At 40.2% G+C, this 24449-nt stretch overlaps 4 protein-coding genes across 14 annotated transcripts in view; 1 reads left to right on the forward strand and 3 right to left on the reverse strand.

Annotated features, from left to right (window-relative positions):
- Nucleotides 1-954: 954 nt before the first annotated feature.
- phlda3 (pleckstrin homology-like domain, family A, member 3) lies at nucleotides 955-3237 on the reverse strand. 2 transcript variants are annotated; one of them, XM_023278229.3, is made up of 2 exons: nucleotides 2555-3233; nucleotides 955-1587 (listed from the first exon to the last, which is right to left on the reverse strand). In XM_023278229.3, exon 1 carries the CDS (start codon nucleotides 2978-2980, stop codon nucleotides 2561-2563), a length of 420 nt encoding a protein of 139 aa, XP_023133997.1. In that variant the 5' UTR covers nucleotides 2981-3233; the 3' UTR covers nucleotides 955-1587; nucleotides 2555-2560. The 2 variants fall into 2 exon arrangements, with proteins under 2 accessions (XP_023133997.1, XP_035807777.1); XM_035951884.2 differs by lacking the exon at nucleotides 955-1587 and adding an exon at nucleotides 1594-2438 and having other exon boundaries at nucleotides 2555-3237.
- Nucleotides 3238-4306: 1069 nt separating this feature from the next.
- csrp1a (cysteine and glycine-rich protein 1a) lies at nucleotides 4307-12093 on the reverse strand. Its single transcript, XM_023278228.3, has 6 exons — nucleotides 11761-12093; nucleotides 9035-9144; nucleotides 8218-8386; nucleotides 8007-8136; nucleotides 7830-7926; nucleotides 4307-4818 (listed from the first exon to the last, which is right to left on the reverse strand). Exons 2-6 carry the CDS (start codon nucleotides 9141-9143, stop codon nucleotides 4742-4744), a joined length of 582 nt encoding a protein of 193 aa, XP_023133996.1. The 5' UTR covers nucleotide 9144; nucleotides 11761-12093; the 3' UTR covers nucleotides 4307-4741.
- The window catches only part of LOC111573845 (neuron navigator 1-like), a 94382-nt gene continuing 80882 nt past the window's right edge, over nucleotides 10950-24449 (forward strand). For 5 of the 10 annotated variants that reach the window (XM_023278186.3, XM_035951878.2, XM_023278189.3 and 2 more), the window contains exons 1-2: nucleotides 21785-21929; nucleotides 22999-23184. The gene's annotated coding sequence lies outside the window, so the exon portion shown is untranslated. Of the gene's footprint in view, nucleotides 11072-20048; nucleotides 20176-21783; nucleotides 21930-22998; nucleotides 23198-24449 lie in introns of those variants that run through there. The other 5 variants (XM_035951875.2, XM_035951876.2, XM_035951877.2 and 2 more) reach the window with 5 other exon arrangements.
- Nucleotides 13640-18093, reverse strand: LOC118470857 (uncharacterized). The gene is made up of 7 exons (XM_055012655.1): nucleotides 16805-18093; nucleotides 16631-16717; nucleotides 15535-15788; nucleotides 15246-15368; nucleotides 14405-14545; nucleotides 14166-14301; nucleotides 13640-14076 (listed from the first exon to the last, which is right to left on the reverse strand). The coding sequence occupies exons 1-7, from the start codon at nucleotides 16905-16907 to the stop codon at nucleotides 13859-13861; spliced, it is 1062 nt and encodes a 353-aa protein (XP_054868630.1). The 5' UTR covers nucleotides 16908-18093; the 3' UTR covers nucleotides 13640-13858.

The raw sequence follows: 24449 nt of genomic DNA on the forward strand, positions 1-24449 counted from the left end.
CTGAAGTGAATGTAGAAATGTTCTTAACTAAACAGGTCAAAGACAGACCTCTAGTGGTGTAAGGCTCAAACAGCAGCTGCATTTGGTGAAGCCTGAGAGGAACAGCGAGGCCTTAAAGACAATCTTAAAGCATAATCTTGAATACCGGTTGCATGCTTTTTCTTCCTTCCTACAAGCACTGATAGATCAATCAAATGATTTCCCTATGTGCAACAGCATCATTGTCAACTTGATAAAAAATGTGTAAATCCAAGTCTGACACATATTCATTTCATTTGTAGTGATTTTACTTTATTAATTTACTGTATGAATTTGCAGACCAGTGTGTGTGTTTATCTCCCTGGACTGAAGTTATCATGTTTAGACAGGACATTCCACCAAATGGTGTGAGTACACATGAAGATGTATGGCATATAACTGCACACATTCGCACCTCTCCACAGCTCTCCTTCACAGGTGGTACCGTGTGTGTTCAAACCTGCTTCCCACACACACAATGATTCATGACTCTGTGTCTCTGCTCCTGGTCACTTGCTGAGTCATTTGGTGTGGTCAGGATTGGGGTTTTCCACAGTAACAAGAGAAGCCGTAACACAACCGGCCCTTTATTCCTGAAGCCACACAGCCACAAAGACTGCTATATTCGTTAAACACAGAGACGCACGCTTAAACGAACAACGTCTCGCTAATGTGAGTCTGCTGATGCTTCGGCCTCGCTGAATTTGACGTTGGGTGTGCACACACGCTGTGTGGGTGGATGTTTGTGTGCACATGCCTCAGGCTCACGGTGCTTCTCATTAATCCTCCACACCGTTCAGAAAAAAGGTGTCCTGACTTCAGCGTACACGCAATAGCAGGAAAGCTAATGCCACAATGTGTGTGTGTGTGTTTATCTGGGGTGTGTGTATTTTCCAGAGGCTATAACAGCAAGATTACAACGCAACCAGAAACAGATGAGCTTAACAATTAATGGTGTAATTCAAAGCTGACTGTTTAGTACTACGAGATGTTATAGAAGAACAGTAGCATTGTTTCAAAAATACAAACTCAAGCAAAAACATAAGGATTACAAAAATGTATTTGTCTTTTTACAATTATAATACTGTACACAGTTTCAACAAATATATAGAATACAATGAAACTACACACTTATTCTTCATGTTAAACTGTTAGAAAACTGTGCAGATCTGTTCAGTCTGTAGCAAACGTTTTCAAAGCAATTCTATTAAAAATGACTCCTGGTTCAGCAGCATAAAAAACACAGGAAAGTGGCAGCCAAAAATATAGATATTTTTGAAACATGAAGGCACAAAGGTATCCCAGCTCCATTGCATAGGAGTTTCCATATTGACCTGAAGCAACAAGGTCAGGACAGAAAAAAAGCATTATCCATTGTTCCAGTAGCCCAGGATTATATACGTCGTATGAAAGCATGGATAAGTTCATGAAGGAAGAAAAGAAGAGCATCTGTTACACTTCTTCTCAGTCTTTTGATCCATATGAACAGATGCTTTGCACCACAGAATGAAGGCTGTGGAGCTCTACCCTTCTCCCCTCTGATTGGTTGGCTCCCAGGAAGAAGAAAGGCTGGGTAGAAAAGGAATAATTTAAATATTCATTAGTTAATTTATAGACTTAATGCTGGGGCAGCTGATGGTGTTTAACAAAGTGCATTTGTAGTGAGTCATATTACGCTGTCACCACAGTTACTAAGTTAATTTGGGCACTTGACTTCTGCAGCTCTCTCAAGGAAGCAACGCTGTGGATTCCTGGACTGTGAGCTCATAGTTCAGACTCTCAGTTCATGAACATTTGAGATTTCAGTGACCAGTTTCTGTAAATAAACTCTGTTGTCATGTCAAGATTTCACTGACTGTGGCCTAAATGCTGAAAAGATGCTTGGGAGGCACTTCGCTCTCTCTCCAAAAGTCCATCTGTCTCCATGTCAACTAAACACATAAGAGTTTCTCTCTCCATGTGTGTGTGTGTGGTTAAAAATACTTGAGTGCCTGGTGAGGGAGAGGCAGGCAGATGTTATTTTGGAGGCTCACATTGCATCGTAATTATGTCCTCCAGTGAGAGTGGTTTGTGTTGGAAGCAGGCTGAGGTGCAGTGAAGGCAGATGGTCACAGTAAGGGAACACTGGGGTGACTCTGGCTCAGTGGAACATCTAAACACTGAGGTGGTACTTGTAAATAACCTTCAGCGGGAGCTTAGCTTGAGGCTGGAGTGTTTCTGTCACCTCATCCCCAAGAGTGTGGATGTTTTCATTCCAGCCAATCACTGCAATAACGTGTTCCATTAGCACCCTTTCAACCACAGAAGTGGGATTAAGCGTTAAGTCAGGTGCTTCACAGTTTGGATAGGGAACGTCTGGCCAGGAAAAAAATGTGTTTGGGTGAGAATGTGCTCCGGATTCACAGTTTCAAGTTCGCCACCTAAACCCAAAATAAAGGACATTTCAGTCTAAAATAGTAAATAAATAGAAAGACTCTTCCCAAACTAACAAGTCACGTTTTAATGGAAGGTTCACTTGAACCAGAGGAAGACTTACCTTAAGTCAGAGCTCCTCATCCTCGCCGGTGCTACCCAGGTGCGCACTGGACAGGTGCCTTTTCCTTCCGCTCTTCACGGCCTGCAGGTTCTTGTAGCGCACCAGTGCCAAAGCGATCTCCGCGTTCCAAGCTGTGCCGTCCTGCGGACAGCGAAAGTCGATCTCCTTCCCCGTAGCCATGACCACAGTGAAGTACACCAGTCCTCGCTTGTACTCCACGCAGTCCACCGTGGCCATCCGTTCGAAGAGCAGCTCCTTGGCTTTGGAGCTCCACGCCGAACTAGAAGCATCACCGCCGCCTTTACAGTTGTGCAAACGCAACCCTTCCTCGGTGAGGACGCAGCGTTTCTTCTTCCACAGCTGGAGCAGCCCGCTGCTGCGCTTCTCCAGCAGCCCGTCTCGCATCACTTTGGCCGGGAAGGACATGGTCACCGAAGTGTTCGGAAAGACGCGCAACTTGAACAACGTCTTGCGTCTCAAGATGAATCCATTAAATCTCGACTCGTGTTGTGTCCCTCAGGGAAACATATCGGTTTGAGCTTTGGCATTAGTGATAACAGCCCATACAGAAGCTACCGCAGTGTCTGAGAATAAATCCAACCCGTGCGCAATGACGCGCCGTGGAGGTTGGAGGGTTGGTCTGCCTGGATATGTTTGAACATGCCCGACTCCTCCGAGGACCTTTTCCCCTTCAAGCAGCTGCACCACGCCTATCAGTGACGGCAGGAGGAGATCCAAGCTGTTTGTGAAATTCCCTGTGTGTCTGTGTGGTGTGTCTGTGTGTGTGTGTGTGTGTGTGTGTGTGTGTGTGTGTGTGTGTGTGTGTGTGTGTGTGCGTGTGTGTGTGTGTGCGTGTGTGTGTGTGGTGTGTGTGCACGCAGACAGTTGATTTTACAGCACTTTGGAACACAGGTAGCCTACAGTATGTTGAGGTAGTTTAACCACCTCCCAGTTAGGCCTGTATTGCATCTGTTCTGAAAAAAATTCCTCAATAATAAAGTTGAAGTATAAAGAAACTAAACAAAAAGCATGATTAAATCATGTGGAGCAGTCCTTTTAAATTCCAGAACAACTATTTAGGACATGTTTCTTGTGAGAGCTGGAATGTGAGTGGGAGGCTGAAAGTTGTATAAAGAGGTCAAACGTTGTGATGTGTGAGTGCGTGAGAGGGCAAACAAAGAGCCAGGAGGAGCTGTTTTTGTTGAACACATAATAGGATGACTAATAATTCTAATAATTACTGAGCACTGCTTTTTGCTATTATTTGGAATATTTAGAAGGAAGGCATGGGTCCAAGTGTTCCAGACGTTACATGTGAACAACATTCACTCAAATATGATTGGCAGTCTAGCCAATTAGAGAAAATATTCATTTCCATACCAACTTCAAAGGCTTGCTGCTTCCTCTGAGCATTCACGTCACTGTGTCAGACCTCTTATGAGTTTAATTACTGCATTTAAATTCCTTCTTCCCCTCCTGACATCTGAGTTTTGTGGGCTGAGCGATGCTGTAGTTGCCCCAATTAGACAGGATGCAGCACTTATCTCATTTATTCCCAGCAGTGTGTCATGTGTCACTGCAATGTTATGAGAGGAATGGACGCAATGCACATGTGTCATCTCTTGAAACCTAAACGCAGACTGTCATCCACTAAGCTACTTCACTTCCTGATTCCTTATACGCATGTACACAGAGTTTCTCTAAAGTGTTCTTATGTAATTGAATAAAATGAAAATAAAAGGACACTCGAACCACTGTTTTTCCATTTTTATTTATTAGCCTATAATCATGCTGTTTGAAAAGCATGCCATACAAAAAACAATGAGCATTTACTGTGTTATAGAGACAGTTGTGTAACTTGTGGTGCTGGGACTGTATTTGCAGAGAGCAAAACCACCTTAGAATAAGTAGATGCAAATCGCCATTGCAGCTTTGAAAGATTAGGTGATATTTTTATTATTATGTGGTGTGTATGTATCCAGATTGACTGCAACAACTCTAGTAAGCCCCTTTGGCCTAAAGGAGTGTGCTTGTGTTTTCTTTTCGCCTGTACACTTTATATAAATGCAGCTTTCTGTCAAGCGTGTGTCTGTCGGGTGTAGCAGCCTGCAGCGGCCTGTCCTGTACAGGAAGAAGACAGCAGTGCAGTAACCTGGAAACTTGTCATTGAAGACCCAGTGAAAGTCTCTACTGGGTGTGTGCCAGCGCCCCAGCTCCCTGTCCATACCCAAATCCCTTGGGACCAAAGTTTTTGCCATAGCAGCCTGTTGGAAACAGAAATAATGTCAGTAAAACTCCATGTGCTTTAGGTTCAGCATCACAGCCTTTAGATTAGCCTGACTGGTGTGGGCCGCACACTCTATGATACCTGCTTAGCTAGATAAGCTTGGACCATCCCAATTTCATACCCACTAACTGCCAGGTATAACTTGTGCAGTTTACTGCATTTGATGAATGCTGTCTAATAATAATGTAGTTGTTAGTTCTGCACTGATGTCGTGATTAAAACTGCATGTCACAATATAGAATTAAATTAAGAAACATTCAACACAATTCAGTTCAGAACTTTATTTAATTTCTCTGGGGTAATGTTTAAATATATGCAGCACAACACAAACAGACACACTGACAGGATAAATTAGTTAATATGAATACATGTCATGGTTTATGGGTTCTGGTTTGGTTTTGTTTTGATTCATCTCCTTATGTTCTCCTGGGTCTCCTGTGATTCCCCAATGATGTGTCCCTCTGTTTATTCGTCTGTTTCACGTCCCCTTTCAGTGACTTACTGTTTTATTTTGAAATCGCATTTCCTCGTGTGTTACTTGTGTTTTTACTTCCTTTCTTTGTCTGTTTCCCGTCATTTTCTGCCGAGTTTTACCTGTGACTCCTGAGTCACATGAGCCTCCTCTCCCCAATCAGTACGTAGGGTGTAACTAGTCTTGTACTTCCTGTGTCACCTGCCTCTCTGTGTTTATCACCTGAATCTGCCTGATGTCTGTCTGATCCATGTGCTCCTTGTGTTCACCAGGTTTGTGTTTTGGATGTTTTTGGTTTTCTCACCAGATTTGTGTGTTTGCATTTAGATTTTTTTGGTTTTCTCTAGATCACTTACTTTTGATATTCACTTGGATTTTTTTCTTGAATATTAAGCTGCCTTCTGTTTGCTCCAGTTCCTTTTTGTTAACTTTGTTAGTCTACTCTTTTGTGCCTCCTTTGTGACTTATAATGTCACAGTGGCTTCCTGTTAGATAGTACACTGCTTTTGCTTGGATGGTGCTAATGATGATTTCTTACAACTCTTACCAATGCCATTCCAAACAGCAAAAGTTTTAATTCCACAACAGTTTATTGTCAAATGTGATCTGTGATACAGGCTAAAAATCAATCTTTTAAAAGTGAAAATGCTGAAAAGAGCCAATGAATTTGCCTGATATTTTAGTTAATTTGATGAATGAAATGCTGCCATTTTATCAATGTTGTCTCAGTTAATGCATTTTTTGTTAGAAGAACAGAACTGGGTGAGACCATCGTGGCCCTGGAACTTTAATTATGCACCATATGCTTAAATACTTTAACATTTCAATTTTTGAATCTGCTAAAATGAAGCCATAGACTGATTCTTAAATGTTTGAAAAAAGTGTTTTTCACCAACATAGTTTCAGTATCTAAACAGCCAGAATACAGCTTAGATTGACTTTTCAGATGATGCTTGAATCACTAGTGTTTCAATGACAGTTACTCTGAAGTGTAGCTGAGCTGGGAAACAGAATGCACCCACACACCTGTTTGTTGTAGAGTTACTTCCTACTTTTACTTTAGAATAAACCAATAGATAAATGAAAAAACGATTCATAAATTAACAATACAATTCCTATGCTGCACCAATTTTCATTTTAAACTAAGTGACATTATAAATTAAATTAAAAAATACTAAGAAATCATAAAGGCAGCTTTTCTCACCATTGCTCAGGTGACAGGAACACTCCTATGTGAGCCAGAGAATTGCACTTAGTTGATGTATTTCTTTGCTGTGCTAAATTAAAAGGCCAGTATGCTTTCACTTCAGTATATAATAAAAGCTAAGAGTTTACAAGCTTTTAGCAATATTGTTCCCCTGATACTTTCTGTTGGGTACTTGAGGGTATTGTAGTGTGCCAGTGGGCCCTCTGCTGTACTTTTATGTTAATTACAACTCATTAACCCATTCACAGGCCACTAAACATAAAACTGTGCAGTTCCTTCTCTTGCCAAAAGTATCATTTAAGTCTGGAAATACTTTTGCCTGTTATTGCACCCAGCCATTTTCCTCCTTAGTTTGAAGTGTGCAAAATTACATTTTGAGAAGTGACACAGCAGAAGTTAGTACTTTATGATGCATCACTTATTTTATGGCTTTCAGTAAAATGCAGCCTGAGCCATAATAGATGATTGTGGCTTGTATTGCCTGGTTCTGTCATTCAGAATAATTAAGGAGACCAAATTAAGAAAAATGTCTTATGAAACTGCAGAACTTTGTCATATATGGTATTAAACTAGCACAGTAGTTCAATTTAAGCCACAACATTACTTTATAAAATATACAGTATTAATATTAGGGCTGATATATCTGCAGTTTAGCAAACATATATGTGGAACCAGTTTAAATGTACACTGGGTGCTTGTTCATTATCAAAATTTGTGTAAATATATATTTGGTCTACACCAATCAGGCGTAACATTATGACCACCTGCCTAATATTGTATTGGTCCCCCTTATGTCATCAAAAATGCTCTGAATCATTGGGCCTGGACAAGAGGACCTCTCAGAGTGTCCTATGGGGTCTGGCCCCAGGACACTGACAGTCGATCCTTTGGGTGCTCTGGGTTGTGCAGTGGGGCTTCTGTGAATCAAACTTGTTCCACTGCATCCTGCTGATCAGAATGAGGTCTAGGAAGTTTGGAGGTCAAATCAATGTCTTGGGCGATTGCCATGTTCCCCAAGATGTTCCTGATTGTTTGATGGTTTGTGATGTGGTGGGCTGCATTTTCCTGCGGGGGTAGTCCAGTGACATTTAGGACTGCCATTTGCACGAAGGAGTGTGCTTGATCTGGGACAACATTTATTGGGGGTCTAAGTCTCATCAACATGGATGGCAAAATCCAAGATTTTCCAGCAGAACATCACATAGTAACAACATGATCAATGTTATTCATTTCACCTGTCAGTGGTTATAATGTTGTGGCTGATCAGTGCATATGCCATTTACTTGCTCTTGTGAAGACAGAGTTTTACCTTTGCAGTAGATTTCTCCATCCTTGTCAGCTAGTGTGGTCGACTCGAGGCTCTTCCCACATATGGCACAAGTGAAACATCCGATCTTATGCCATGACTGTAAATACAACAAGTCAATCAATTTTAAAACTGGAGTACTTTGACACAGATGTGTGTATATATGTGGGTTTTTCTTACACTTCCAGCTCCAATCACTTTCTCCGCGGCGTACACGGCCTTGCCACAGCGAGGACACCTGTCTGATCCTCCAAACTTCTGAGCTAGCTTAGATGGGTTTGGGTTGGTGGTTGGACGGTGAGGAGCAGCTCTGATGGTTGAAGAGGGTAAACATTTGGATAAAGAGCCTTAAAAATACATCATGAAGCGTGTGTGTTTCTGTGTCACTCACTCTTCATGTGTGATACCCAGAGCCTCTCCTTTGTCCATGCTGAGGGTCCCAGCTCCCTGACCGTAACCGTAGCCTTTTGGCCCGTACTTCTTGCCATAGCATGCCTTGCAGTAGATCTCATCCATATGAACAGCAACAGTTGTGCTGTCCAAGTTCTTCGTACACACCACTGCATAGGCAGACACATTCAAATGCACACACGCATGTTATTGTTTTGCATATTTTTGTACATGTTGAGAACATTCGTGTATTTATTTAGGCTCCAAACTGTTGCCTTTTATGGAATAGTTCTTTTGAGGAAACATGTTATCTAAATTCCATTACTGGAATGTTTGATTAACATGCTGGAACACAAATACTTGCACTCAGAACTTCATGAACTTACATTACTTTACATTACTTATCAAGCTGAGATGAAGAAAGAGTTTGAGAGTTTTACAGTTCAGTTTATTTTAACTGAACAGTTACAAAGATACAAAGTTTGTTCTATGTCAGTGAACTTTGTGGGAGTGGACGAAAACATCTAGAACCATAATGCCTTAGTCAGGAATTTAAAGAATTTCTAAACGGTGCAAAGCTTTCACCTTAAGCTGGCTAACAGTCTGTCTGTAGCTAATCTAATGTCTCTCAGAGTCTACAATAAAAGTAGACCAAGATGCCTAACAACACTTTCTCCTTGTATGCGGCTGTTTTATCCAACTATGCATGTGTGCTTTACCTTAAGAACAGAATATTACATCAAACCATAATGACAAGAGTCAAGTGTTCAATGGTTTCCACCGTGACAATCTCAGGAAACAGCAAACGGCTAACTCACGGCACAGGAAGCAGGACTTGTGGAAGCTCCGCCCATCACAGAGTACCTCTTCTGCAAAGTAAACGGTCTTCGAACAGCGGCCACACTTGTTTCCTCCTCCTAATGGCATCCTTCAGCAGTACAATATGAACAGAGACATACACACACTGTGGTTAGTCTGATGTGTAGGACTTTTCCAGGTCTTAATAGTCTTAGTCTAAATATGCTCATCCCAGAGGTAGTGATTCTGTGCATTTCAGTGAATAAGATGTTGGAAAAGAGTGAGAGTTATTTTCTGTAGCTGCTTAAAAGGCTTTTAACTGTTATAAGGAAGTAGACCTTGAGTTTGAAAAAAAGAGATGGATCACTGGAACACTAAATGTCTTCACAAAGCCATCAAGACTAGAAATGCAAGAGGTTTTGTTGTAAGAAACCCATTTAAACATCCATATTTGGCTGCCTGTGAATCTGGTTTTGTCAGACCAAGCCCAGAAACTGCAATTCCATTCCTGCCAGTTCTCTGTGGTTTCTACAAAGACTCAGCAGCCCAGCACTGGAAAAATACAAGAGCATTTTAAGAGAAAGCTAAGAGATGAAAGTTGCTCTCTCTTTAAAACTGGATGCCGCCGGTGTGGAAGTAATGTGAAAGTGTGACTTTCGGAGAAGTTTTGAAGTTGATGGGATGTGAAAGACCCTGGCAGCCTGCCTGTTTCTACCCATTGTGACCCTCCCTGTGCTTTCTTGCATATCCACTTCCACATTCCTGACTGAGTGAGCCTTCCAGCCTCCCTGCCCACAGCTCACACCATCGCCTCTCGCCTGCCTGTCTCGGCCTACATCACTCCTCCAGACTGCAACCCTTACTCTAGTTATGTGTTGTCTTTATTAGGCATGCAATACGTCTGCAACTGCACCAAGGTCAGCTCCTTTTTTTCTAGTGGTCAGTGGGTGGAGCTGTTAAAGTGTTAGGCTGTTTCCTATCACATATCCTGTTGTTGTTTTTTTTTTCTTGAAGCAAGTTAGAATATAAAATCTATGATCCTGTGACTCACCTGGAGAAACACCCCTAAATCAAATATTACTGATTGACAGCTGGTAGCAGAAGGGTAGTTAATGTGAATATGAGCTCTTTTTATGACATGAAATCATAAAAGAGAGTGAAGTAGGAGTGGTTTGTGTCTGGCTGCTGCTGCACTCTGCCCTTCCTTCATTGTAACTGTTTCAGGCTATTTTTGGGGCGTTTAGTCAAAGGCCAGACAGTAATGGAAAGATGAAGTGATGTAGTATTCTCAAAATAATTTATGGGATGTCACTGGGATTGTAGATGAACATCCTCCCAGGTGATGAACTGCATGCATACTAGTGTTGCAGATACAAAATAAGCTTAACGTATTAACCAGTAGTCCTATATATTCACTTTTCTGCACCCTGTCCTTCACATATACAAGTGCTCCTACCAAGGCAAGCTAGTTAATAAAAATCTTTTGCTCGATCATCACTGATCTCTGGCTTTGCTTTTTCAACTGTCTTGTTTCTCTGGGTTCAGAGTCCGTCACAATGAAAAATTTTCAGATTGAAACTATTTCCACAAACCAAAAACAGACCAGTCAAAATCTGAACTGAGTAAGTTTCAGGGAACCTGTGGTTAAGCAGGGGAAAGTGAAAGGCCTTGATTATCAGTGTTCTGCTGCAGATTATCCATCGTCACAATAACCAACACACCAGTTGGCATTTCCCGTACTCTGTCATTAACAAAACTGCAGCTTGTGTATTTTGCTGTCCTTAAAATGCAGCTGAATGCCAGTCTAAACAGAAATGGCAGGAATGTTTTTGTAGAGGAAAAATACTAGTTTAGAGCTTTCCAGGAGCCCAGCTAGGAAAATAACACTTGAATGCAAGTCTGATGTCTGAAATAACTTCCTATGTGTTTTCACAGCAATTTTTGAGGGACGACAACAAGCGAGGAGCAGAAGAACAGAGAGGTTAAATGCTTGGACAAGAGCTGAGGGTCAAGATGTGAATGGACTCCAGCTTGCAGCTCCAGGACTAAAGCACAAGGTGAGAACAAAATATTGTGAATAGTTTCTGTCGGGTTGGTTAGCCTATATTTAGATTTGTAATGAAAACGGCTGCTAGGACTTGTCATGACAGGTCATCTTTCAGGACATGATGGAGAAGACGATAAAGGAAAATACAGAAGGAGATGAAGGAAGGTGATAATTTTCACTCAAGAGACTAAAGGGTTACTAGAGACTAGCTCAAATTTGTTTTTTAAAGAAATAAACTTTTACTTTTTTACATAGATAATCTGAGTTTGTGCTAAATTATTTGCAGAGCATTCTTAAAGAAGATTTCTGGTGTATGATAATGAAGGCTTTGCAACTTTAGACATGAAAAGAGACAGTTATGTAAGAATGCTATATTAAAGCTGAGAGAAGGAGAGGTAATGAGTCTAAACTCCTGCAAATGAGGAAGTCAGCTCATGAATTAAATGTGACTCCATGTGACATCTGTGTGATTTAGGCTGAGAGTTATATCTGTTTCTGTTCAGTCGTCTATCTTGTAATTGTGCGCTATGTTGAAATTGAATAGTTCACTTTGATACCTATGTGTTAACTCAAGCTAAGTGGAAAATACATGCTCACTGTGGCATCGTGGTATTGTGTCTTTTTCCCGTCATGCATCAGTGAAATAGGAACACAAAAGTAGGAAGCCTTGACAGTCTGTAATACATCAACATGACTTACCTGCAGTTTGTGTTGGTGCTGTCAGTCAGCGGTGATGACTTCAGTGATGAGGTTTGGCTCCCAGATCAGAGTAGTGCTACTGCAGCGATGGGGTGTTTTCAGGAAACCAGCAGTCCCAAGCCAGATGGAGTAACTGCACTTTGTGGCTGTGAGTGAAGGATAGATTATCTTACCAACCTGGGTTGTGTTGCTTCGTTCTGGTTGTTCCAGTGAAACGTTGGTCAGCCTGAGTGCTGTTATGTGCCTCTCCTCTCTGACAAAATTCCAGATGTGCTGGAAGGGAGGAGCTTCTGTTGTTGCTGCTCCAGTCAGCAAACTTTTTTGCGTGTTGCAGAACAGGGGAGTTTCTGAAGAGAGAGCAGCACAATAAGGGTGAGAGAAAGGGGAGGAGGCCAGAATTGGGAGGGACCTCCTTGCATTGTAAAGCCGTGTATTATCTTGCATAGTAGAGACATTCTTTAAACAACTAGATGTACAAAAAGTGAAAAGGAAGAACCATTCTTTTTTTAACTTTCCAGGTTTGGTTGCAGTCTGTATGTTACAAATTGCACAAGGCCTGACCTTCATGTTATCAGACAAATTTACAGCAAAGTCAACAAGCAGCCAAAATGTATGAACTCCACATCGCTGAGGCAGTTTTATAATGTTTAAGTTTTCTGTATTGTATAATATCACAACCTCAGATTAGTAAAATAGGGAGGATATTTTTTTCTTGCAAAGACATAACCCTGTTTTCTCTCTGGATTTTGTTAAGCAGCAATAAGAGTAGAACAGTAGACAATCTCAAAAACTTTCAGCCTTTAACTTAGTCTAGATGTTAACCTTTTAACAGATAATCAATTTTAGGAGTCTTTATTAACACAATGACCTTTAGGCCTCTGGTTGTTAAAGTTTACTCAAATATGCTTAATGGGTGAGAAGGAATTAATAGAAATCGACTGGAGCTGGTCATCAGTACAGAGGAAGAGGAGTGATGATGATCATTCCGCTCTGCTGCCATCATGTGGCCATTATGGATACTGGCCTACTTAGAAACAGTGTTCTTTATACAGTATATGATTTGTGTTTGTGTCAACAGTACTGACACATTCATCGCTTTTGAATGTTAATCTTTGAATGTACGGCTGCAACTAATGGTTTTAATCCACACTGACCAATCTGCAGATTATTTCTGTGTTAAAGTGTCCAAAAAATATGAAAAATACATTTCTCAAAACAATCCGACATCTTCAGAGGTCTTGATTTAATCAGCCAGCTTTCCAAAACTATATTGTCTCATAACAGAAGTAAACTTGTTTAGTTGTTTTGCATTTCAGGTAAAAAAAAAATTACTGAGTTCATCAAAATGTGTGTCAGTCCATTTTCTGTTAATCAATCAGAGCCTGTTCTCTTCTCTATTTGATTGAGTTCTCATAGGTACATTTAGATATCATTAGGTAACCGTCACAAACAGGAAGGATGATGATAACAGTCTTTGTGCTTATCAGAAAAACTAAGCAGCAACTCATTTGAGTATTTTTTCCCCCAAGTATTTGCTTTTTCTTGCTTATTCAATGTAAAGATTGGCAGCTTCTGTTTGTGTTTTTATGCCAGTGAAATCCGAGTGTTTCTAGATTTTGGACTGTTGACTGGAGAAGACCAAAAAAAACTTAAAATCCTTTGGCTGTATTAAACTGGATAATTTTCAGCAAAATCAGCAAATGAACCAGTGATGAATATAATTAATACTTGCAACCCTACATTATAGGTAGTCTTTGTACTGATTGTGGTGGTTATTTCTCATAAATAACACCTACACTCTTGACTACATACAACACCAACAGAAGAGCCAGAGTCAAAAATGACAGCTGAAGTTGTTAGGATGTTTGTTTGATGCATTTATTGACAAAGGTATGCTGCATTTTTCAAATTTTGGGCTGCATTAATGAATTTTAAACTCTTAAAAACCAAAAATAGCACAAAAAAAGGTTATATAAACAAAAAAAGCAAATAATCAAAAATGAGTTCATTATACAAGTTTGAATAATCACACATCCAACTTTCTCACATTCAATCCATAGGCATTTAAAGTGAAAATTATCCCAATAATTCCAGTAATTCACTGACAGCCAAAACCACTGTGATTATGTGATATGCAGGCGCACAAGTCCTGGTGAAACATTTTGTATGCTGCATAATGCCTCGGCAGCCTCAGCTTCTCAAAACAAGTGAGAGCTGTGGGAAGTTTGGCCTCTATTACTTCAACCTTCATCTCCGTGGCCGGCACCTCCCATCCGATCCAAAACTTTATGAGGCGCTTCAGCTCAGCAGGAGACGCTGTATTAAAATAGCAACACATCAGACGACACGTGTACTAAACAGACAGCAGCTTCAGAAGCCATCCCAGTAAAAATAGTGATACATACCATTTTCAATAAAAGTTTTCAGGTAGCCAGACACTCGATATACATCACTGATTTCAGATTCATCATCCTGTTTAACTGTGTAGTTCTCAAAGATGACAGTTATAGATAAAGGCCATATGATGCAGTCCAAGATCATCTGAAATGACATGTAACTCCTGCTGTAAAGCCCCATTTAAATGTATGCAAAGGAGCAGGAGTTTGGGTCAGTTTGTTGCATTAGTGTTTGTTTGTTAGGGTACCTGAGCTGTGACTTGTGTTTCTGATTCCCTTGGAAACAGGATTGGGATTACATCTCTCCTGTGAATGAGAAGTGGCCACAGTCCCGTCTCTTGTAGGCCTTTTCGGAGCTGATTGACTTGACGCCTTGTTTGCTTGATAACCTGCAATAAACATGGCAAACAGTCCGCAAAGGGATTCACCTGTAGTCTTGTCTTTGTTACTAGAAAGTGGACATGAATAAACGTAATTGTGATTTGAGGAGCCAGATGTTTAGAGCATATTCTCTGATGTTGTTAGGCAGTTTTTTTATGTCTTCATATGGCTGATTTTACGATCCCAAAATGAGCTCATAGTAATAACCAAGGATCATTTGAATCATTTAAACTGACATGAATGATGCAGATTTTGTGTACTTATTTTATTGGATTTTTTCACTGATGATGGTGCAAAGAGACTTTTGATGGAAGTGGGGGCAAAAAAGTCTTTAAATAATTTAAAATGTCATTACATTGAAATGTAAAGATAGGCTGGAAATTTGTCTTTATTGACACGACTCAGATTTCATCAGATTTTGTCCATATTGACAAGAAAACACACTTTAATGTAGCTTTTTACTGCATTCAGTTTCCTTTCTCTACCTTTCTAATTCCTTGGACAAAAGAACCCAAGCCTTTGTCAAGAGGGTTAGAGATTTTTTTTCCTCTTAAATAAATAAAAAATAAAGACGCAGGAATGCTCTTTTAAAGACGAAGTGAAATTATGTTTTACACATAAACAAGCGAGTGTGTTTGGCTGTAGGATGCAGAAAGTAACAGGAGCTGCAAAGCTGTAGCAGAATAAGTAGAAGGAGTTTGACATTACGGCATGCAAGAGGAGCTTTGCAGACAGCCATTTCCTGTTGATGGCATTTGGTGCCGGCAGATTCCACGACAGGCAGAGCTGATGGATGGAGTCAAATTCTCTTAAATCGCCCTCTCCATCAAGCTGCAGTAAAGCATAATGGAAAACACATTTTATTCATGCAGCATGCACAGAATAAATTAGATTCATTGCAGTTTTAGGAGTCCAGGGCATCAAGTAACAGATGGAGCCTTCGGAGGCCGAAATAAATTTCTAGTTCATGTTGACCTCTGTTGAAATTGCTGCTCACCATTTTCACAGCATCCCGGATGTCGAGGTCAGGACAATCTTGCACCGTGACAGGAGTCGTCTCCTCAGAACCTCCAAATAGAATGTGAATAATAGCTGGGCTGAGTCCAGGGAAACTTGGACCGTGATGTAAGAAGGAATGACCAATTATTCGTCCCGCTACAGTGAACATGTTACTGTTGAGCAGCTCTTCTGAGACCGAGGGGATCTGGTGATCAGGCTCGCCTTCAAAGATTTTAGTGATTGCAACACTTCCTGAAATAATACCATAGATTGAGGTTTAAGAGAAGATTTGGAGTGCAAGTTGACCAAAAACAAATAAATCAGTGTATCAAAAAACTACCCTGACCTGAATGTAGTCAGAATAAGTTGTATTGAATGGTTAAGTGTCGATTTTGATAGTTTGAAATTAAGATTTCTTTTTATTTGAAGCATTTTGTTCAGTTAGACATAAAGCTCACCTTAATTAATTTCCAACCATCCCAAAATAGAAAAAAAGCTACTCATTGGAGTATTCATCTCAATATGAAGATTACCCACAAACAAACAAAAGAAGAAAATTTAATTTTGAGTCTTGTATTCATTTTTCAGTTCTCCAGATTGAATTGGATATTTGAATGTATAGATGGTAGATGGATAACTAACCTTATTGTTTCTTATAAACGAGTGGACAGCCTGATACTAAATAGTGAACACTGCTTGACTTAATTATAGTACTTGCAGTTTCGTAAACCAGTTATGACAATAAACAGCAAAAGTAATCATTATAATGATGTGAAGCTTTTTAGAACTATACAGTTATACATCTAAAAAGTCACCGTTTACCATTTTGGATTGCGTCCTCTATTTTTTTTAGTGTAACTTGAGGACAAAGTAAAACAAAATAAATATTTCGATGTACACATTACTCACGAAAGGAAAAATTACAAGTTGCAACATCAATAATGACAATGAAATAATAATAATTCTTTGTTAACGTCACCAAAATCTGGAGTTGAAGTGAGCTGTGCCTACATTAATCCTTAAACAAGCATCAATTAGCGACTGAAAACAGTTTATCAATCAGAACTGTTGTGTCTGTTGCTGTTGTGTCTGACCTAAGTTTATATGAAATCCACTTAAAAGCTTGAAAATCACCGTTGACATCATGTGACGGTTGACCCCGCTTCCAGTTGCAACATCACCTGTGGCGATACGGACACTTTTATAAATCCAACACAAATCACCGCCTTTACAAGTGAAGTCATACTCTGTGATTTACTAGTGACTACCCTGAAGTTTGCAGTGAAGCGGTGAGGCCCACTGAACGTTGTCTCTTCCATAGAATGTGAGCAAAGCTCGGTCCTGCTCCTCCTTGTCTTGTCTGATGTCCATGCTCAAAAACAGACGTTTTGAATCTCTGTTTTTATGTAGAAGTTCTTGTGAAAACAACCAACCAGCTTGTTTTGGATCAGATGCAGTTCTCCATTCTGGGATTGCACCAAAAACATACAGTAAAAGTCATTTACTAGTTGAGCTGTAAGGCTTTGAAAGACACTTATGATTAAAGAAAAGATCAGATTTAAAACATGTACACTACCTGTGGTGCTTTCTCCTGATAATTCCATGTCTGTAGGTAATGATAGTAACAAGTGCTCCATTCCATCAAAGTGAAATATTCTGTGAACAAACCTACCTCAGATCAGTCACGTTTTTTTGAGGGTGTAAACAGTTCTGTAAAGCCTGGAAAAATGTCAAATTGCAGGGCTGCTGTTTTCGAGGTATGCAGCTGTGCAGCTTTTGTTGCAAGAGAAAAAAGATGATCCATGTCAACCTATGTTCAACTGGTAACCTATTTAGACCTGACTAGATGCTTTTTCATTTTAATATAGCACAAATTTGCCTCTCTCTAACCCTAAGGTTGAGTACATAGACATTATGGAGTGCAGTTTCACTTAAAATTCTAAACTTTAAAAAGTCTGTTTCCTCGATTCATGAATAGTTTTCCTACGTTCCTTTTTGTTATACAGTGCAGGTAATAGGTTAATGTCCATTAAGGTGAAACCTGCTTGGAAGGTTAAGTGGAAAATAATCTCAATTTTTCAGAAATAAAAAATTGACACAGAATCCAGTTTGAGTTCTAGCAGATTTTTAGACCAGACTCAGTCATCATTCAGCAAAGACCACATAAGGAATAAGTTAAGTGATTAAATTGGTGTCGTTTTCAATAAATTTCCTGCTACGCAAACATTTCGATTGCTTAACTCTTAAACAAGATCATTTCCAATTCACTCTCAGCCTTACATTTAAATTTTTTGTTAAGCGAAGAGAAAGATCAGCCAGTAAGAAAGAAACATGCTGCTGTTGGAGAAAAACACAGCAAAAAAAATGTAATGCACAGGCTGCTATTTTAGAGGTATGCAGCTCTGCAGCTTGTCTTGTCACACTTAAGATGATCTGTGTCAACTGATTCTCAACTTTTATCCAATTTAGATGTGACTATTTGCTAAAAAAAAATGTCTCCGGTATACGATAAATTTCACTATGTCACTGTATACATTCATTTCTAACTAAATCCTGGGTTAAATACTTGGACATTATTCTGTAGATTTTCCTTTAAATTATAAATAAATCAGTCTCTTCAATTTATGAAACATTTATCTACTTTACTACTAAAATTTATTGTGTCAGCAATTCATTAATGTCCATTATAGTGAAATTTGCCCATAGTTTACATAGTAAAGTGGACAATTATTTTGCAATGTCAGACAGAAAGATTGATACAGAACATGGTTTGATTTCCTGCAACTATTAGGAAAATTATTCTGAACTGAGATATGGTTTCAGATCATTTTCATGTTCACATTTGTTGCTAAACGTTAGCTGAAGTGTTCAGCATTGAGTAGTGACTGCATTAGGGATAAGCAGAAAGTGATTAAAGGAGTGTAGTTTTCAAAATAATTCCTGGCATGCAAACATTCTGATGGCCTAACTCTTTAACTAGATTATTTCCAATTTGCTTTTAGCATTACAGATTTATCTTCCATTAGACCAAGACAAAAATCAGCCAGTAAGAAAGAAACACGCAGCTTCTGGAGAATAACAACAAAAGCACAATAATGGTCATAGAGAGGTTGCAGCTGTGCTTACCTGTAAAGATCCGTGACTGTCTCCTTCTGAATCTTGGGTTTTCCACTGGTGTTGTGTTTTTTGGGTGCGAGTGGGAATTTCAACTCCCAATAGTCTAAGCTGGTTTTACTTGTCAGCACAGGTATTGTAAAAGCAGAAACAGTCCAGCAGCTTTGCCTAAGGCAGCCACTTTATTTGAAGGGTACATTCTAGAAGTGACAATTTAAAGATCCTGTATGCTAATTTTGGGTCATAGCTTAGTAAAAGAGTATCCAATTGTATCCAATTGCGGGACGTTTTGTATCATAGTTGACATTTTTGTTGTTTTCAGACCTAAAATCAGCATGGTCGCCTATAACCAATCACCACATGGCATTTTTACAGAAAGATTCTTCTAAATATTGTATATACAATTGAGTAAAATTGAAATTGAAAGTTAAATATAAAGATATTGTAGTAAACCTGTTGACATACGACAAATCCACACTTGACTCCCACACTACTTTATATTAAATAACTCAGAAAGCGTTGGAGTCTTGCCAGTCTTTTCTTCAGGAGGAAATGACATCATGTGGAGCAGATCATGTGATCTGGAATTAACACACTTCCTTGAGAGGTGTTATTAATAAGTGATTGTTTCCATAATAAATAATTATGGAATATGTAGAACATAAAAAACACAATTGTTTTTGTTGTTTTTTTTACTTTTAATAAAAATGTATGCAAGGTATATTCCATGGATTTCAAAAATCTCTCAATTGTATATTGGCCCATATGCTTATAGTTAAAATATCAGGATATTCAGCTGTTTCATTAAATCTTTTTGAAGTGTGAATATAAAAATACCATATCTGGCCTTGTTATTTGCACTTTTCCCACTGGTAAGCTAAGACACTCCGTCACCCTCTAGTGGCAGCAGTGTAGTTACAGGAATACAGTCATACATACAGTAGAAACGACCTCAGGATGCTGACACACTTTGGCTGTTTATACATTTTCACAGAGAATTTGTAGCTTCCTCTAAGCTGCAATAACATGTGGCGTTGTTTCGTTTTGATCCGAGCTTCCTCTGTTTTGTTTTTCTCGTCTCTAATGTCGCTCATCTCAATCAAGCTGCACATCTGAGGCCCCCGTGTCCCAGACTGTCCACATGTTGCAGTCGCCCCCCTCCGTCCCTCCATATGCCCCTCTGGGTGACAGTGACACAAGTGTCCCATTGTCAAAACAGCGTCTGCCGGGGTCTCTGTCTCAGGGGGGAGGAGGGGGGACATGCCTTGGGGGACATTAGAAGATTAGCTATGACATTAACCCCCCGCCCCTTGACACACACTCACACACACACACACACACACACACACTCCTACCCATAATCCTCTGTTACAAGTCACTTCCCGTTTCATGAGACACTGAGACAAAGCAACAGATCACATGTGTTTTTTTTCTGCTTGTTTCTGACTTTGGAGTGTTGTGGGAGTTTCAGATCTTTTAATTTGCTGCTGGGAGATGACAAACCAGAAGCTGTCTTGGCATTAATGTGAGTATGAGCGATGAAGTGATTGTTATGTACAGTATGAAGGGCAAACTGTTTGTGCTTGTATGTGGGGGAAAAAGATGGAGGGGGGGTTGTGTGTACAGTATGCTCTGGGGGAGGTGCTGCACATTCTGGCCAACACTGTGCTCTATAGCATGTATCAATTCATCATGGTCGGTTGATCAGTTTATGGTTTTTTTTGCATAGTGCAGTTTCTCTTCATAGATTTTCCATTATTTATAATTCTCTCCGGTAGAGACGTTGCCTGATCAATATGTGATCAGGTAGAGAGCTCTAAAGCTGTACTTCACTGCAAGAACCCTGCAGCATTCAGTCTAGTAGTAATTCAATTCAAGAAAAAAACTAGTTTATCAGGAATTACCTTTTAAACATTAATTGAAGCTGATAAAAGTAGAATGTAAAAGGGGAGGTCATGACTGCCATTTTTAAGGGTCTGATCCTGTTGTGTATCACGGTCTTCATTAAATATGCAGCACTGTCCCTTACGTCAGTGTGTCTAACTGTAAGCCAGCGCAGCAGAAACTTGAGAGGATAGGGACTACAGAGACAGACACAAATGTAGCTGTGGAGAGAATAGTGATTGGAAAGCAAAAATCACAACCAGAATCCTTTTTGTTGCACTCAACTATAGCCCAGTGGTCACCAAAGCATTTTAAGGGTTTGTTGAGTGCATGATAAAATCACACCTTCATCTCTAAGGAACCCTGCTGTTACATTTACAGTTTGTTGTTTTTTTCTCTGTAAACAGGATCTGATATTTTCCGTGGTTGGCCTACACACGATGAGATTTTTACAGTCTGTGGTTTATGAGGATGAAAAGACAGTTTGGAGAAGCTGAGTTCAAGGTCAGGTCTGGACCGTATATTGTTACTCTCAATTTCTCAGCTGGGAAAAGACGTCAGTAGAGGGTTTACTCAGCATGTGTTGGTTTCTCACTCCTCCTCCTCTAGCTTCTCTCCTCCTTATTTTAATCCCCCTTATGTCTCTGTCTGCCTGCCCTTCCCTTTTTAATACAAGTGTCGGCCAAATTAGAGGAGTGATGGATGGGTCCTTCCTCCTTCAGGATTCTTGTTCATTCGGGCATGCAGACCAGCAGGGACATGGATATAGCCGACAGATGCATGTGTGTATACGCTTGTGTCATGCACGTTTACATTTGTCATCAACAGATCTATCATTTGCATAGTGTGTTTTTTTTCTGTCTTTTTTTTTATCCTTCTGTCCCTGACCGCCAATTAGATCTCGAAACCCACATAATGGGTTCAGGCGTTTCACATTTGTGGCTGCATCTGCTTGATTACCATGTATTGCTCACACTATAGAACCAACCAGGAGTACACACACACACACACACACACACACACACATAGAGAAACACACTCATCCAGCTAATGGATCAGCCTGTCTTTGCTTTGCTGGGCTTATATTTCACCAGCGAGAGGGAGGGAGCACAGCCAACAGGTCCATTACTGGAAGAGAGGGAGAGAGAGAGCTATAGGGATTGTGATGAGGGGAGGAAAAAAGAAAGAGAGAGGCGGGGATACAGCTGCAGGCGTACTGCGGCAGCAGCAGAGCGGCATGACGTGATAGCAGAGGGGAATGACGGCCGGAGGCACATACACACAGATGCACATGCTTGCAGCTCAGAGGCCAAGCAGCCAAAAGTAGGCAGAGATTCAGCCAGACGCACTCAACGGCATACAGATCGGAGACACACTCACTTGCTGCTTGAGAGGGTGAGTGGAAGCCTTGTGTTCATTTCAACTAGTTTTACATCTTTATTTGTTTTAATTGCCTATGCATGTTTCCTCATTTGCTGATGAATCTGTTTCCTCTTGTTTGTGTATTTTTATTCCCAGTTGATTCTAAGAGCAGATGGTTGCAAACAGTGTCTGAAAGGATGAATCTGTTCAGAGTGGTATCACTGTCAGGAGCGCAACGCAGAGAGTGAAGAGCGAGGTGGACAGAAAGATAAGGAGAGCTTAAATGGGATGAAAAGAGGAGGAGAGAGGGGGGGAGTGCTATAACCAGGGGTGATATGATCGGCCTGAGTCACTGTTGTAGGGGCTGTGGGACTCGGTGCTGTAGTGTGTGATACATCTGAGAAAGATCAGCTGAGAATCTTGGATGATGTGGAGGAGAATGGAGGCAAATTGTTTGTACACACATGGAGTTATTTATGTTGTTGGTAGTCTGGTTGTACTCTGTAATGTGCAGTTTGTGGGTGCATGTGTTTGTGCCGCTATCCCAGCTTCTATAAAAAGTGCATGTGGAGCAGACGTGTTGTTTGGCATGTATTTTTTTTCCCTACGTAGTGAGTGATTCACACACACTGTAGAAATATCGCCTGCTGTCTCCTTCATGTGGTTGATTTATACAGCGTTACATTGTAACCTCAGTTTTTTGTCATATTTATGTTTTCAGTTGAAATCAGTGGTTATTCTAGGTGCATAAAATGACATCAAAACAGTTTCACCACATTCCAGTGCAGATCTATAGATACAATGATTATACATAATTTATTTTCCCACGTTGTGACATCTTTGATTATGACAGAATATGTGTCATTGCACGTCACTGTAAGCCAAAAAGATTTCCAACTGGGTCACTGATTCATGATAACATAAACAGTCTTCAGTTCATTGTTTCAAAAGACTTTTGTCTGTCTGTGTGTGTGAGAAAGTTTTTTTTTTTTCTGTCAAAAGATGAGAACTCTGATTCCATCAAAGAAAGTGACTTTGAAAATGAGTCACCTAGCCATGGGCGCCACTGATTGGCTGAATAAGTCATTCCTGTTTGTCACAGCTTCCTGTCTTGGTGAATGGTGAGTTGTTGTGGACCAATGGGAGAGCAGCGGTGAGGATGCAACCGTGATCCAGGAAAAAACAGCCCATTGTTCCTGGGACGTCGGAGAAGTGTGACCTCCCTCCTGCCGGCTCTGCCTGCTCGGCCTAACGGCACACTGAAGGACTCAGGACTCCTCATTGACAGGCAAGATACTCATGTGAGACAGCAGATCTTATGCATTTCATCTTGAGCAGTTCATAGGCTTCAGATATTGTTGTTTTACTATTTGGGGACTTGTTTCTAGGAAAAAATGCCTTTCCAGGAATCCTATTTTCACATTTTAGTGCTTTTCTACCACTGGGTGTCACTAGTACATTATACTATGAGTTTGATGGTACATTATTGATGTTGTTTTGGCTGCTGTCATTAAGGAGGTAATTACACTCATTTATTGTAGCTTCCAGACTGGATGACACACACACACTAAAAAAACAGGCCCTGCTAATGTCCTTCAGTTCAGACAGAGAAGCCTGTGTTTCCACCTCATGTATTGATTTTGTGATGAGTCAGAGGGTGTTCATCACAAGGCTGAGCATGTGTGTGTGAAAGAGAAAGAGGGTATACATGTTTCTTTGATCAGACATACAGTAACTGAGTTTAGCCAGAGGCTGTCATGGGACAGAAGAGCTAAAACGGTTTAATGTTATTACAAAGTTTCGAGCGAACATCGAATGCTGGCTGCCATGTTAACCTTGTTTTTCCTCTGCTTCAGGAGAGTACATACCTGATGCTGCCGTCTTTCATGACAAACATGAAAGATGCTTTTAATCAGCTCATGTGCTTTGCCTCCTGGGTACATGAGGGGGCAAAACTGAATTACGAAGAATAGAAATGGAGTGAAAGGCAATGTCTTACTGTTGCAGTTTCAGAGAAAATCCAGCAGATGTCAGCCCCATCCAGGCTGAACGACTGGCTGGACTGTAGCCAGATGCTGTCTGTTATGATTCATCCACACATTTGCTCACTTGTAACACATTTAGTGAAATTTTAAATCATATACTTTTATACCATGTTTGAGTGAAGTAGTGTTTGCACATTATGATGTTCTAACCTCAAGCAAATTGCCTTTTACTTCTTCTAAAGGCTGCATTCAATATTTTCAGGGGTTTTCTGTATGTTAATGTCGCAGAAAGACTAATCAGTGTTTAATCAACCATGAAGCTCACATTTATAGTTTTAAACCAATATTGACTGCTAATTGATTATTTGCTTGAGTAACTGACTACAGCTGTGAAAATTAATTCATTGCTTAACCTCTTGAGCCCTTGGGGTTTGAAAGCAATGCTTTCCTTTTGAAATAATTGCCAGAACTGAAAACTGTAAAAACTAAGAGAATTATCAGATTTTTAACCTTCTGATGGTCCATTAATGTTTCATGTGTAATGAGTTGGAAAAATAACCAAAAATGG

This window comes from Amphiprion ocellaris, chromosome 8 (assembly GCF_022539595.1).
Source record: "Amphiprion ocellaris isolate individual 3 ecotype Okinawa chromosome 8, ASM2253959v1, whole genome shotgun sequence".
Classification (NCBI taxonomy): Eukaryota; Metazoa; Chordata; class Actinopteri; family Pomacentridae; genus Amphiprion; species Amphiprion ocellaris.

Excerpts from the sequence above, each read along its gene's own strand:
- phlda3 (XM_023278229.3), bottom strand. The coding sequence starts at position 2,980 with ATGTCCTTCCCGGCCAAAGTGATGCGAGACGGGCTGCTGGAGAAGCGC.
- csrp1a (XM_023278228.3), bottom strand. The coding sequence starts at position 9,143 with ATGCCATTAGGAGGAGGAAACAAGTGTGGCCGCTGTTCGAAGACCGTT. Across the intron at positions 8,387-9,034 it reads CAAGTCCTGCTTCCTGTGCC|TGGTGTGTACGAAGAACTTG; the intron begins GTGAGTTAGCCG and ends CTGCCTATGCAG. Across the intron at positions 7,927-8,006 it reads AAGTGATTGGAGCTGGAAGT|TCATGGCATAAGATCGGATG; the intron begins GTAAGAAAAACC and ends TTGTATTTACAG.
- LOC118470857 (XM_055012655.1), bottom strand. The coding sequence starts at position 16,907 with ATGGACATCAGACAAGACAAGGAGGAGCAGGACCGAGCTTTGCTCACA. Across the intron at positions 16,718-16,804 it reads GCTTCACTGCAAACTTCAGG|GTGATGTTGCAACTGGAAGC; the intron begins GTAGTCACTAGT and ends GTATCGCCACAG. Across the intron at positions 14,302-14,404 it reads AAACACAAGTCACAGCTCAG|ATGATCTTGGACTGCATCAT; the intron begins GTACCCTAACAA and ends ATGTCATTTCAG.